This window comes from Gigantopelta aegis, chromosome 10, assembly GCF_016097555.1.
Source record: "Gigantopelta aegis isolate Gae_Host chromosome 10, Gae_host_genome, whole genome shotgun sequence".
Classification (NCBI taxonomy): domain Eukaryota; kingdom Metazoa; phylum Mollusca; class Gastropoda; order Neomphalida; family Peltospiridae; genus Gigantopelta; species Gigantopelta aegis.
The window spans coordinates 684,253-696,509 of NC_054708.1; the positions used below are offsets into that span (position 1 = coordinate 684,253).

The 12,257-nt window shown below is 47.5% G+C and overlaps 1 protein-coding gene across 1 annotated transcript in view; it reads right to left on the minus strand.

The window, feature by feature from the left end:
- The window catches only part of LOC121382831 (lupus La protein homolog), an 84,320-nt gene that overhangs the window by 40,750 nt on the left and 31,313 nt on the right, over positions 1-12,257 (minus strand). The window contains exon 8 of the mRNA XM_041512457.1: positions 1,847-1,918. Within this exon, the coding sequence (XP_041368391.1) occupies positions 1,847-1,918 (72 nt within the window). The remainder of the gene's footprint in view (positions 1-1,846; positions 1,919-12,257) is intronic.

Below are 12,257 nucleotides of genomic sequence, written 5' to 3' on the forward strand. Positions count from 1 at the left end.
CTGGTACTCTCACTATACTGTAATGGTTATCTGTACTGTGTCTCACTATACTGTCATGGTTATCTGGTACTGTGTCTCACTATACTGTCATGTTCACCTGGTACTGTGTCTCACTATATTTTCATGGTTATCTGTTCGGTGTCTCACTATACCATCATGATCATCTGGTACTGTGTGTCATTATACTGTCAAGATAATCTGGTACTGTGTCTCACTATACCATCATGATCATCTGGTATTGTGCCTCACTATACTGTCATGATCATCTGGTTCTGTGTCTCACTATACTGTAATGGTTATCTGTACTGTGTCTCACTATACTGTCATGGTTATTTGGTAGTGTCTCACTATACTGTCATGTTCATCTGGTACTGTGTCTCACTATACCATCATGATCATCTGGTGATCATCTGTAATGATCATCTGGTACGGTCTCTCATTATACTGTCATGATCATCTGGTACTCTCACTATACTGTAATGGTTATCTGTACTGTGTCTCACTATACTGTCATGGTTATCTGGTACGGTCTCATTATACTGTCATGATTATCTGGTACTCTCTCATTATACTGTAATGGTTATCTGGTACTGTATCTCACTATACTGTCATGTTCATCTGGTACTGTGTCTCACTATATTGTCATGGTTATCTGGTACTGTGTCTCACTATACTATCATGGTTATCTGGTACTGTCTCGGTATACTGTCATGATCATCTGGTCCTCTCTCACTACACTGTCATGGTTATCTAGTACTGTGTCACTATACTGTCATGGTTATCTGGTAGTCTCAGTATACTGTCATGATCATCTGGTCCTCTCTCACTATACTGTCATGGTTATCTGGTACTGTGTCTCATTATACTGTCATGTTCATCTGGTACTGTGTCTCACTATATTGTCATGGTTATCTGGTACTGTGTCTCACTATACTGTCATGATGATCTGGTACTGTGTCTCACTATACTGTCATGGTTATCTGGTATCGTGTCGCACTATACTGTAATGGTTATCTGTACTGTATCTCACTAATGTCATGATCATCTGGTACTGTCTCTCACTATACCGACATGATCATCTGGCACTGTCTCCCTATTTTGTCACTGGTATTTGGTACTGTGTCTCACTATATTGTCATGGTATCTGGTACTGTTTCTCACTATACCATCACGATCATCTGGCACTGTGTCTCACACTATTGTCATGGGTATCTGGTATTGTGTCTCACTCTACTTTCATGGGTATCTGGTACTGTGTCTCACTATATTGTTATGATCATCTGGTATTGTCTCGCTATATTGTTATGGTCATCTGGTACGTTGTCTCACTACACTGTAATGATCATCTGGTACTGTGTCTCACTATACTGTCATGATCATCTGGTACTGTGTCTCACTATATTGTCATGGTTATCTGTACGGTGTCTCACTATACTATCATGATCATCTGGTACTGTGTCTCACTATATTGTCATGGTTATCTGGTACCGTGTCTCACTATACCGTCATGGTCATCTGGTACTGTGTCTCATTATACTGTCACGGTCATCTTGTACCGTGTCTCACTATATTGTCATAATCATCTGGTACGGTGTTTCACTATACCGTCATGGTTATGTGGTACCGTGTCTCCTTATACTGTATTGATTATCTGTACTGTCATAGTTATATGATGGTGTATTTCAGTATAATATCATGGTTAGCTGGTGTCTAAAAATTAACTAGTTAATTTAGTTTGTAACAAAATCCCCAGCACCCATATGAAATTAGACAATTATACTCTAGAAATGTCACTGGAATATATACTAGGTAGTTTAATATTTTATGTTAAATAAAAACAACATACTCCTTCTTTCTTTCTTCCTCATCGTTCCTCAGTTGTGCCTTCTGCTGCTGTTTAGTCGTATAATAATCATCTCTGAAATTACAAGTCATAGCCGTTAGCATTTTCCACATGTTTGTGAGTTAATTACAAGTCATAGTCGTTAGCATTTTCCACATGCTTGTGAGTTAATTACAAGTCATAATCGTTAGCATTTTCCACATGCTTGTGAGTTAATTACAAGTCATAGCCGTTAGCACTTTCCACACGTTTGTGATTTAATAACAAGTCATAGCCTTGAGCAGTTCACACATGTTTGTAAATGGCGGCCACAGGATCAGGTATAGCAGTGATAAGCAGGTTAAGGGCTGCAACTCTAAGCAGGTTAAGGGCTGCAACTCTAAGCAGGTTAAGGGCTGCAACTCTAAGCAGGTTAAGGGCTGCAACTCTAAGCAGGTTAAGGGCTGCAACTCTAAGCAGGTTAAGGGCTGCAACATGTCTTCATCACATTTATTCATCTGATTAAAACAATAATCCAATTTGCATGTATTTGTCTTATTTTATGGTGTCATGTACTTTTACAGTAGGGGTAACAATGGGCAACTAATCATTTTAGCAAACTAGACTGGACAGCAGAGGTCAACATGAAATTTTTGCTTTTTTGGCGATAGTAAAAACAAATTAATCAAAGGCACTAGTATATAAAGCCCTGTCTATGTGAAGTGCATAAAAAATGTATTTTATTCGTAGAGTAGCCCATGTGGCAGCAGTGGATTGCCTCTCTTCCCTGTCTATGTGAAGTGCATACAAAATGTATTTTATTCGTAGAGTAGCCCATGTGGCAGCAGTGGATTGCCTCTCTTCCCTGTCTATGTGAAGTGCATACAAAATGTATTTTATTCGTAGAGTAGCCCATGTGGCAGCAGTGGATTGCCTCTCTTCCCTGTCTATGTGAAGTGCATACAAAATGTATTTTATTCGTAGAGTAGCCCATGTGGCAGCAGTGGATTGCCTCTCTTCCCTGTCTATGTGAAGTGCATACAAAATGTATTTTATTCGTAGAGTAGCCCATGTGGCAGCAGTGGATTGCCTCTCTTCCCTGTCTATGTGAAGTGCATACAAAATGTATTTTATTCGTAGAGTAGCCCATGTGGCAGCAGTGGATTGCCTCTCTTCCCTGTCTATGTGAAGTGCATACAAAATGTATTTTATTCGTAGAGTAGCCCATGTGGCAGCAGTGGATTGCCTCTCTTCCCTGTCTATGTGAAGTGCATACAAAATGTATTTTATTCGTAGAGTAGCCCATGTGGCAGCAGTGGATTTCCTCTCTTCCTCGGGACCAAGTGTAAAAAAAAACATACTACAGACATAGTTTAACATGTGTTGAAAGAAGGATTCTTTTAAAATTATATTTTCAACGTTAAACATAAGTTTTAATTTTTTTTATGTTACAATAAAAATTAACATTTTAAATATGTAACTCTACTAGTTTGTAGATACTGCCTCAGTGAATCTCCATATGACATTTGAGAATGTTTCAATCAACATTCTAGGAGAGACAATTCAAGAAAAAACTTCTCATACTGCCAGATGCTCAACAAATCAGTAGCAGGAAGGCTCCGCTTGGGTCATATTGAAAAAATGTAGAGGGTTTCCTCTGATGACTACATGATAAACTTAGGACTGGAGAAAATTTTCTCTTTTATAGATACATCACCTATCCTCAAACTAGTGCATATTCCCCTAAGGATAGTAATCTGGTTCGAACATCCCAACAGACAATGGGATGGCCTAAGATTCTTCTACTGTGCACCCCTTCCTGTCCCGGTCACGCGACTAACTTCCTTCTTTTTCCTAAGCGAGTCACATGGAGAACTGGGAGGGTATAAACCCTTGAGGACAGGTGATGTATCTATAAAAGAGAAACCAAACCAAGTTTTCTCCATTTCTTTTCAACATCACCTGTCCTCAAAATAGTGCAGCATTCAAAAGATGGCGGCGGGTTCTGTACTCCGAAGATGCAGACGTCTTCTTCCCATGGATCGGCAGGAAGCTGACACAGTGGAAGCATAGGCCAGCCATGATTAGCCCATCCTTCATGGGATGCCCGGAACAGACCATAACCGTGCTGTTAGTATCTACAGTGGTGATGGTGGCATCTATCAGCAGTGTGGAGGAACGATCCCGCGGATTACGTATAGAATGTGGGTTTTGACAGGATGAGCAAGCATAGCCACCAGTTATGCAGGTGTTAGGTAACCTCTCATGCAATTCTTGTGTTAGTAGCAGCAATCTTATGGATGCATCCATCAGAACATTGAACTAAAACATCTGTTAGCTCAGTTAGGTGAAAACATGTCACAAATGTGCAGTATATTTTGACTAATGTTATCCTGACAAAGGTCCTGTCACCAACCAGTGCATTAACTTCAGAATAGTGCAACAAACAATTGTCAAAGTCGAGTCCTCACCTGTCGATTCGTTGGACATCTCGAGGTGCAGTTCGTGAATCTAATAGACACCGGCAGCAACGAGGATGACCAGTGTTAACCAGAGGTTGTGCTGCTCCCTCAGCTTGGTAAGAGCACAGGATCGTAGACCGAATCCAGGTAACACTGTGTTCTTAGTGATGTGTTTCAAGTGGCTCTGTCTGCATGAGAGGAACAGGCACTTTCGATGATTGCGAAAATACTTATTTCTCTCGAGCTTGAGGGCTCAGACAGGACATAATAAAAGACCCACAATGAAAGAGAGTGCTTGGACAGCATAGGTGCGAGGCATTTGATCAGGAAGCTCGTTCTTGGCCATAAAATTCATCAGGAGGCCCAGTGTATATTAGGTGTTGTCTCTGTGGAACTGCATCATGTCCACATCCAGCACATAGATCTGTGACACTCTCGGCGCTGTAGCGAATCCCAGCGGGAACACCAGTCTTCCTTGTGAAAACCTCTAAGGAAGTCTCGTAAGGTGCTTTGGACAAGGCCCTCAGATCAAGGTTCAGGTCCCATTTCGGTGGACGTAAATGTTGGACCTGGTCGTCGTGTTTGAAACTCTTGATCGCCACAGTGGTCTTACAAGAGAAACCTTTCCTCTTGAAACCGTCGCAGATACGGTCCATGTGTGTAGCTAGAACAAGCGTGGATTGGGATGGCACTGTCTTGACGTGGGATGAAGCAGGAGGCGATCCCAATCGGGAAGTGGTAGAGGATTTGGATCCGTGAGACATGAGGACATAATACCAGACTGTCTGGTCTCATCGGAGTGATGAGTAGTAGTTGACAGCGTAACTTTTGAAACTGCTGGAGTACTCATGGGAGCAGTACTGGTGGAGGGAATGTCTAAGCGTCCAGACTGTCCCAACTGATGGCTAGTGCATCGAGATTGACAGCTTTCAGATCCGGAACCGGTGAGACATACAACCTCAGCTGACGATTGAAGCGTATAGCGAACAGGTCAATGTTTGGTGCCCAAAACCTGTGGCACACCCACCGGAAGGCTTCTGGGTTAAGTGTCCACTCGATGGCTTTGCAGAGGCCAGAGCGGATGGACCTGGCGTATCTGCCAGAACATTCAACACCCCTGGGATATGACAGGCTCTGAGTTGCAGTGGAAGGGCATCTACCAGCTCAAACAGGTGATAGGTGATCTGGAGCAGGCTGCTGGAATGTGTCCCACTCTGCTGATTGATGTACGCTGCCACTGTTACGTTGTTGGTGGCTACCATGAGAGTCGCATGGATCAACCGTTGGCACCAATGACGGACTGCATTGAACACTGCCAGAAGCTCTTAACATGTTGATGTGGAAACTTGCCTCTATGGAACACCACAGCCCCGAGGTTGTCTGACTGTCGAGATGAGCTCCCCAACCTTCCAGTGATGTATCAACAAACACATAGTGAGTCACTTGAAATGGCAGCAAGGAGACTCCAACATTCAGCGAAATCAGCCACCATTGGAGACTGGGCCAGAGGTCGTTGGGAAGGTTTATCATCAACCTGGGGTCGTCCAACATGATAAACAAATTCAGGAAGACTTGTAGGTGACGTAACTGTAAATGGTCTCTGAGTGTCATGTATTGTGCTTGTCAAAAGACCCAGCAGGCTCTGCCAAAAATGGAATGTCACAGGTTCTGCCAGGACTGTGGATACCGCAGACTGAATCTAGTCCCACATCGGTACGCAGCAGGACTCCAATGAACTGAAGATTCTGTGTTGGTTACAACTGAGACTTTTCTAGGTTCACAATCCAGCTGAGGCGATGCAAGAACTGAAGTATGAAGTCAATGTGCACTGCTAACTTCGTCTTGCTCTGGCACTTCATAAGGCAGTCGACCAAGTAAGGATAGAAGGATATACCCTGGTGATGGAGGAACCATGACATCGGGACTGTTATCTGAGTGAACAGCCAAGGAACTACTGATATACAAAAAGGCACGGCCATCCACTCGTAGTGCACTCCCTGCAGCACGCACCTCAGATACTTGTGATAATCTGGGTGTATTGGTACATGGAGGTATGCATACTTGATATCCAGAGAAGCCTGCCAGTCGCCCGGTTGTATGATGGTCCTCATATCGCGGATGGTAAACATCTGGAACTTTGGTGGTGGATGACGATGATGCTTGTTAAAGTACACCAGATTGTGGATCATACTCAGATCACCTGAATCTTTCTTTAGTAAGAGAAAGATGTCTGACTAAAATCCCGGAGTGATGTGATGCAACCGTATCTTCCCAAACGCTCCCTTCTCTACCCATTTTTAACTGTCTTGCAGGACCTGAATGTGAGATGGAGTGGCAGTCTTACCTTGGTGATGTTGTCAAGGATGGGAGTGAAGATTTTGATTTTGAGTGTATAAATTGTGTTCATTAAGAATCAATTCATGAAATGTTTTATATTTTACAAACTATTTACTAGTGTTAACATAATGCCTATCAGTATTGACATCAAGTGTTAGCGATGGGTGTTGGTAAAACATGGACCGGACTAGAATGCTTGACAAACTTAAAAAATAAATATTAAACAAAGTGTCTGTCAACTGTGAATAGTTAAGAAATATACTTAACTCCAAAAGAAACGCGAATACGTAGATTGGAGGTTTTGAGTGCACTCATTGAAATACGTCCCAAAGTTCTTAAAATAATCGTTTCTATGAAAAACTTAAACAATTCGTAAAGATGAGATTTCATGTTATTGACATGTTAAAAATCGAGGTCGCATTGTCATTTGAAATGTCAAGGCCATGGCGCTTCTTCAATGGCGTCACATGCCACTCAAACATGTCCACTAATAGCGGGTGTGTCCGCCATTGCTGGCCATGACCGCCGCACACCTCCTACCCATGGAGAGGAAGAGGTTCCTGATGAAGGCCCTGGGCACGTTGTTGTAGGTGTCCACGATGGCCTGGCGGAGCTGCTGCTGTGTCACCACGGGAGCAGGGCGTTGGTTCATCATGCGCTGAACCTCGTCCCACAAGTGCTCGATGGGGTTCAGATCCAGGCTTAAAGCTGGCCAGTCCATTGTGATGATGTTGTGCTGTGCCAGGAATGCCTGGGTGGCCCGTGCCGTGTGTGGCCTGGCGTTGTCGTGCTGGTAAACCATCTGACGGTGACCCGCGAAAAAAGGCACCACCACAGGCGTGAGCACTTCGTCGATGTAGCGCTGTGCTGTGACGCCCCTGCCGCGTCCTCGGCCGTTGTTGTCGAAGATGACAGGTTGTACACGACGTCCCCAGGATATGGCACCCCACAGCATGACGGAAGGCCCTCCCCAACGGTCCCTCTCCATAACACACGCATCTGTGAAGCGCTCACCTCGACGCCTCCACACCCTCATACGACCGTCGGCCCTATCTAAGCAGTAGCAGGCTTTCGTCGGAGAAGACGATGTTCTGCCACTGTCGGTTCCGCCACTGTCGATGCAGAACAGCCCAGATGTGTCGTGCAAGGCGGTAGTAGCTGTGTGAGACGTTGTCCAATGTACGGTCGACGACAGTTCAGATGGATGGCGATCAGACGACGTCGTACCGTGGTGTAGGTAGTAACTGGGCAGTTGTGAGGTTCCCACTGTCTGCCGGGCTGTTGGTGGTGGCTGGTACAACCGATCACGCTGCTGTGAGTTCGGACGATGTAACGGTCCTGGCGCTGTGAGTCACTCTGGACGGCCGCTACGTGGACGGTCGACGACGGTGTTGTCAGCTGTAGAAATCGGTCTATGAGACGGTAGTATGGTCGAGACTGGACACCGAAAGCATGTGCAACCTGCCTGGCATCCATTCCGGCCTCCAAATTCCCCAAAGCTCTAGTCTGGAATCAGCGTTAAGTCGTGGCATCGTTGTATCGCTACTCGTAAAATGCAGTTGAACAGCTGCTGTCTGGCAGTCTTTTATACCCGTCGGTAGGAGTGGTCAGCTGCAATTCGCATCTTTCATGATCCACCCGTTTGCAGAGCATTCCAGATCGATTTTGGTCGTCAATTTCAGCATGTGCGTGACGTCACACTGTACTCGGAGACAGTAGCATGAGTTATGTAGGAGCTGGTACGCTGCAAGATGGCTATTGGTCAACTTAATCGATTTGTACATCGTTTAGTCAGCTGTGGGTTTGCAGATACAGTAGCCGTCGGTAGTAGCGCGTTTCAGAGACAGGAGTTAAGTATATCTATTTTTTCATGTAGTGGCCTTAAAAATGGAAAATGACAAACCGTGCATGCACGGTACGATACTTTTTGCAAACGCATGCACCTGAACGCAGTTAGAAACATACTTTTTTCTGTTTACTGGAGGGTGTTTCACTTGTTTACTAGAATGGATGTTTTACATGCACATTACTGATATTTTATTTTAACCGATTGCAATCTATTTTATTTCACCCATCATAGCTGAAAAATGTAGAATAGTATTTCCGTAAATATTGCATTTGCGTTTTTGTCGTTAAGTGAATGCAGTTTGGGATGTTGATGGTATATTTTGTAAATATGAATATCCTGCCCCCCACCTCTGTCCCCCAATCTTAGTGTTTTTCAGCTCTATCTCCTTCTTTAGGCGACATTATTAGTATTAGTAAAATTGTATTAATTAATTTTTAATTGTGGCTGGTAAATATTCAAAATCACTGATCCCATGGCTAGTAGATTTTATAAAACTTCTAGAAGCCCTGTTAGAGGACGACCAGGGTCTTCTTGTGGCCTTCATCCAGTATTGACTGCTTAAGGCACGCCTGGCACCGTTGTTGTGTGAGGATAGTCGACATCGTATAAGCAATCACCTTTCCCGACTGCTGGAGAAGGGCATAGCCTTTCACATCCTTCACCTGGGAAGCTATGGTCGCCAAGAACAAATCAAAATATAATAAAGGTTACAAGAGACATCATTGAGTGGTGTTTACTGCCATGGATGTGCGTTTTGGAACCTCGACCGTAGCAGGGTGCTTGCCAAGACGTTCCAAGTCACCGTCGAGTTCGAGTGCCTGATCACTGACTGGCATACTAAAGACTGGGTATGAGTGGGTATGAGTACCACAGCAGAAATGCCAACAGCAAAGTAGTCTCCTTAAAGTTGGAGTAGCGGAAGCCGTCGGTAGTAGCGTCAGCTGCAGAGACAGTAGCGGGAGCTGTCGGTAGTAGCTGGTCAACTGCAGAGACAGTAGCGGAAGCCGTCGGTAGTAGCTGGTCAGCTGCAGAGATAGTAGCGGTAGCCGTCGGTAGTAGCTGGTCAGCTGCAGAGACAGTCGCAGGTGCTGTCAGTAGTAGCTGGTCAGCTGCAGAGACACTGCAGAGACAGTCGCGGGAGCCGTCGGTAGTAGCTGGTCAGCTGCAGACACACTGCTGAGACAGTCGCGGGAGCCATCGGTAGTAGAGTCAGCTGCAGAGACACTGCAGAAACAGTAGCAGGAGCCATCAGTAGTAGCTGGTCAGCTGCAGAGACACTGCAGAGACAGTTGTGGCAGCCGTCGGTAGTAGCTGGTCAGCTGCAGAGACAGTAGCGGGAGCCGTCGGTAGTAGCTGGTCAGCTGCAGAGACAGTAGCAGGAGCAATCGGTAGTAGCTGTCAGCTGTAGAGACAGTAGCGGGAGCCGTCGGTAGTAGCTGGTCAGCTGCAGAGACAGTAGCGGGAGCCGTCGATAGGAGCTGGTCAGCTGCAGAGACAGTCGCAGGTGCTGTCGGTAGTAGCTGGTCAGCTGCAGAGACACTGCAGAGACAGTCGCGGGAGCCGTCGGTAGTAGCTGTTCAGCTGCAGACACACTGGAGACAGTAGCAGGAGCCATCGGTAGTAGCTGGTCAGCTGCAGAGACAGTCGCAGGAGCCGTCGGTAGTAGCTGGTCAGCTGCAGAGCCGGAGCCGTTGGTAGTAGCTGGTCAGCTGCAGAGACACTGCTGAGACAGTTGCGGGAGCCGTCGGTAGTAGCTGGTCAGCTGCAGAGACAGAGCCGTTGGTAGTAGCTGGTCAGCTGCAGAGACACTGCTGAGACAGTCGCGGGAGCCGTCGGTAGTAGAGTCAGCTGCAGAGACACTGCAGAAACAGTAGCAGGAGCCATCGGTAGTAGCTGGTCAGCTGCAGACACACTGCAGAGACAGTTGCGGCAGCCGTCGGTAGTAGCTGGTCAGCTGCAGAGACACTTCAGAGACAGTAGCAGGAGCCATCGGTAGTAGCTGTCAGCTGTAGAGACAGTAGCGGGAGCCGTCGGTAGCAGCTGGTCAGCTGCAGAGACAGTAGCGGGAGCCGTCGATAGGAGCTGGTCAGCTGCAGAGACAGTAGCGGGAGTCGTCGGTAGTAGCTGGTCAGTTGCAGAGACAGTAGCGGAAGCAGTCGGAAGAAGCTGGTCAGCTGCAGAGACAGTAGCGGAAGCCGTCGGTTGTAGCTGGTCAGCTACAGAGACAGTAGCGTGAGCCGTCGATAGGAGCTGGTCGGCTGCAGAGACAGTAGCGAGAGCCTTCGATAGGAGCTGGTCAGCTGCAGAGACAGTAGCGTGAGCCGTCGGTAGTAGCTGGTCAGCTGCAGAGACAGTAGCGGGAGCCGTCGGTAGTAGCTGGTCAGCTGCAGAGACAGTAGCGGAAGCCGTCGGTAGTAGCTGGTCAGCTGTAGAGACAGTCGCAGGAGCTGTCGGTAGGACCTGGTCAGCTGCAGAGACACTGCAGAGACAGTAGCGGGAGCCGTCGGTAGTAGCTGGTCAGCTGCAGAGACACTGTAGAGACAGTAGCGGAAGCCGTCGGTAGTAGCTGGTCAGCTGCAGAGACAGTCGCAGGAGCTGTCGGTAGGACCTGGTCAGCTGCAGAGAGACTGCAGAGACAGTAGCAGGAGCCATCGGTAGTAGCTGGTCAGCTGCAGAGACAGTCGCGGGAGCCGTCGGTAGTAGCTGGTCAGCTGCAGAGACGGAGCCGTTGGTAGTAGCTGGTCAGCTGCATAGACACTGCTGAGACAGTCGCGGGAGCCGTCGGTAGTAGAGTCAGCTGCAGAGACACTGCAGAAACAGTAGCAGGAGCCATCGGTAGTAGCTGGTCAGCTGCAGAGACACTGCAGAGACAGTTGCGGCAGCCGTCGGTAGTAGCTGGTCAGCTGCAGAGACACTTCAGAGACAGTAGCAGGAGCCATCGCTAGTAGCTGTCAGCTGTAGAGACAGTAGCGGGAGCCGTCAGTAGTAGCTGGTCAGCTGCAGAGACACTTCAGAGACAGTAGCAGGAGCCATCGCTAGTAGCTGTCAGCTGTAGAGACAGTAGCGGGAGCCGTCAGTAGTAGCTGGTCAGCTGCAGAGACACTTCAGAGACAGTAGCAGGAGCCATCGGTAGTAGCTGGTCAGCTGCAGAGACAGTAGCGGGAGCCGTCGATAGGAGCTGGTCAGCTGCAGAGACAGTAGCGGGAGTCGTCGGTAGTAGCTGGTCAGTTGCAGAGACAGTAGCGGAAGCAGCTGGTCAGCTGCAGAGACAGTAGCGGAAGCCGTCGGTATTAGCTGGTCAGCTACAGAGACAGTAGCGGGAGCCGTCGGTAGTAGCTGGTCAGCTGCAGAGACAGTAGCGGGAGCCTTTGATAGGAGCTGGTCAGCTGCAGAGACAGTAGCGAGAGCCTTTGATAGGAGCTGGTCAGCTGCAGAGACAGTAGCGTGAGCCGTCGGTAGTAGCTGGTCAGCTGCAGAGACAGTAGCAGGAGCCGTCGGTAGTAGCTGGTCAGCTGCAGAGACAGTAGCGGAAGCCATCGGTAGTAGCTGGTCAGCTGTAGAGACAGTAGCGGGAGCCGTCGGTAGTAGCTGGTCAGCTGCAGAGACACTGTAGAGACAGTAGCGGAAGCCGTCGGTAGTAGCTGGTCAGCTGCAGAGACACTGCAGAGACTTTTAGCAGGAGCCATCGGTAGTAGCTGGTCAGCTGCAGAGACAGTAGCGTGAGCCATCGGTAGTAGCTGGTCAGCTGCAGAGACAGCAGAGACAGTCGCGGGAGCCGTCGGTAGTA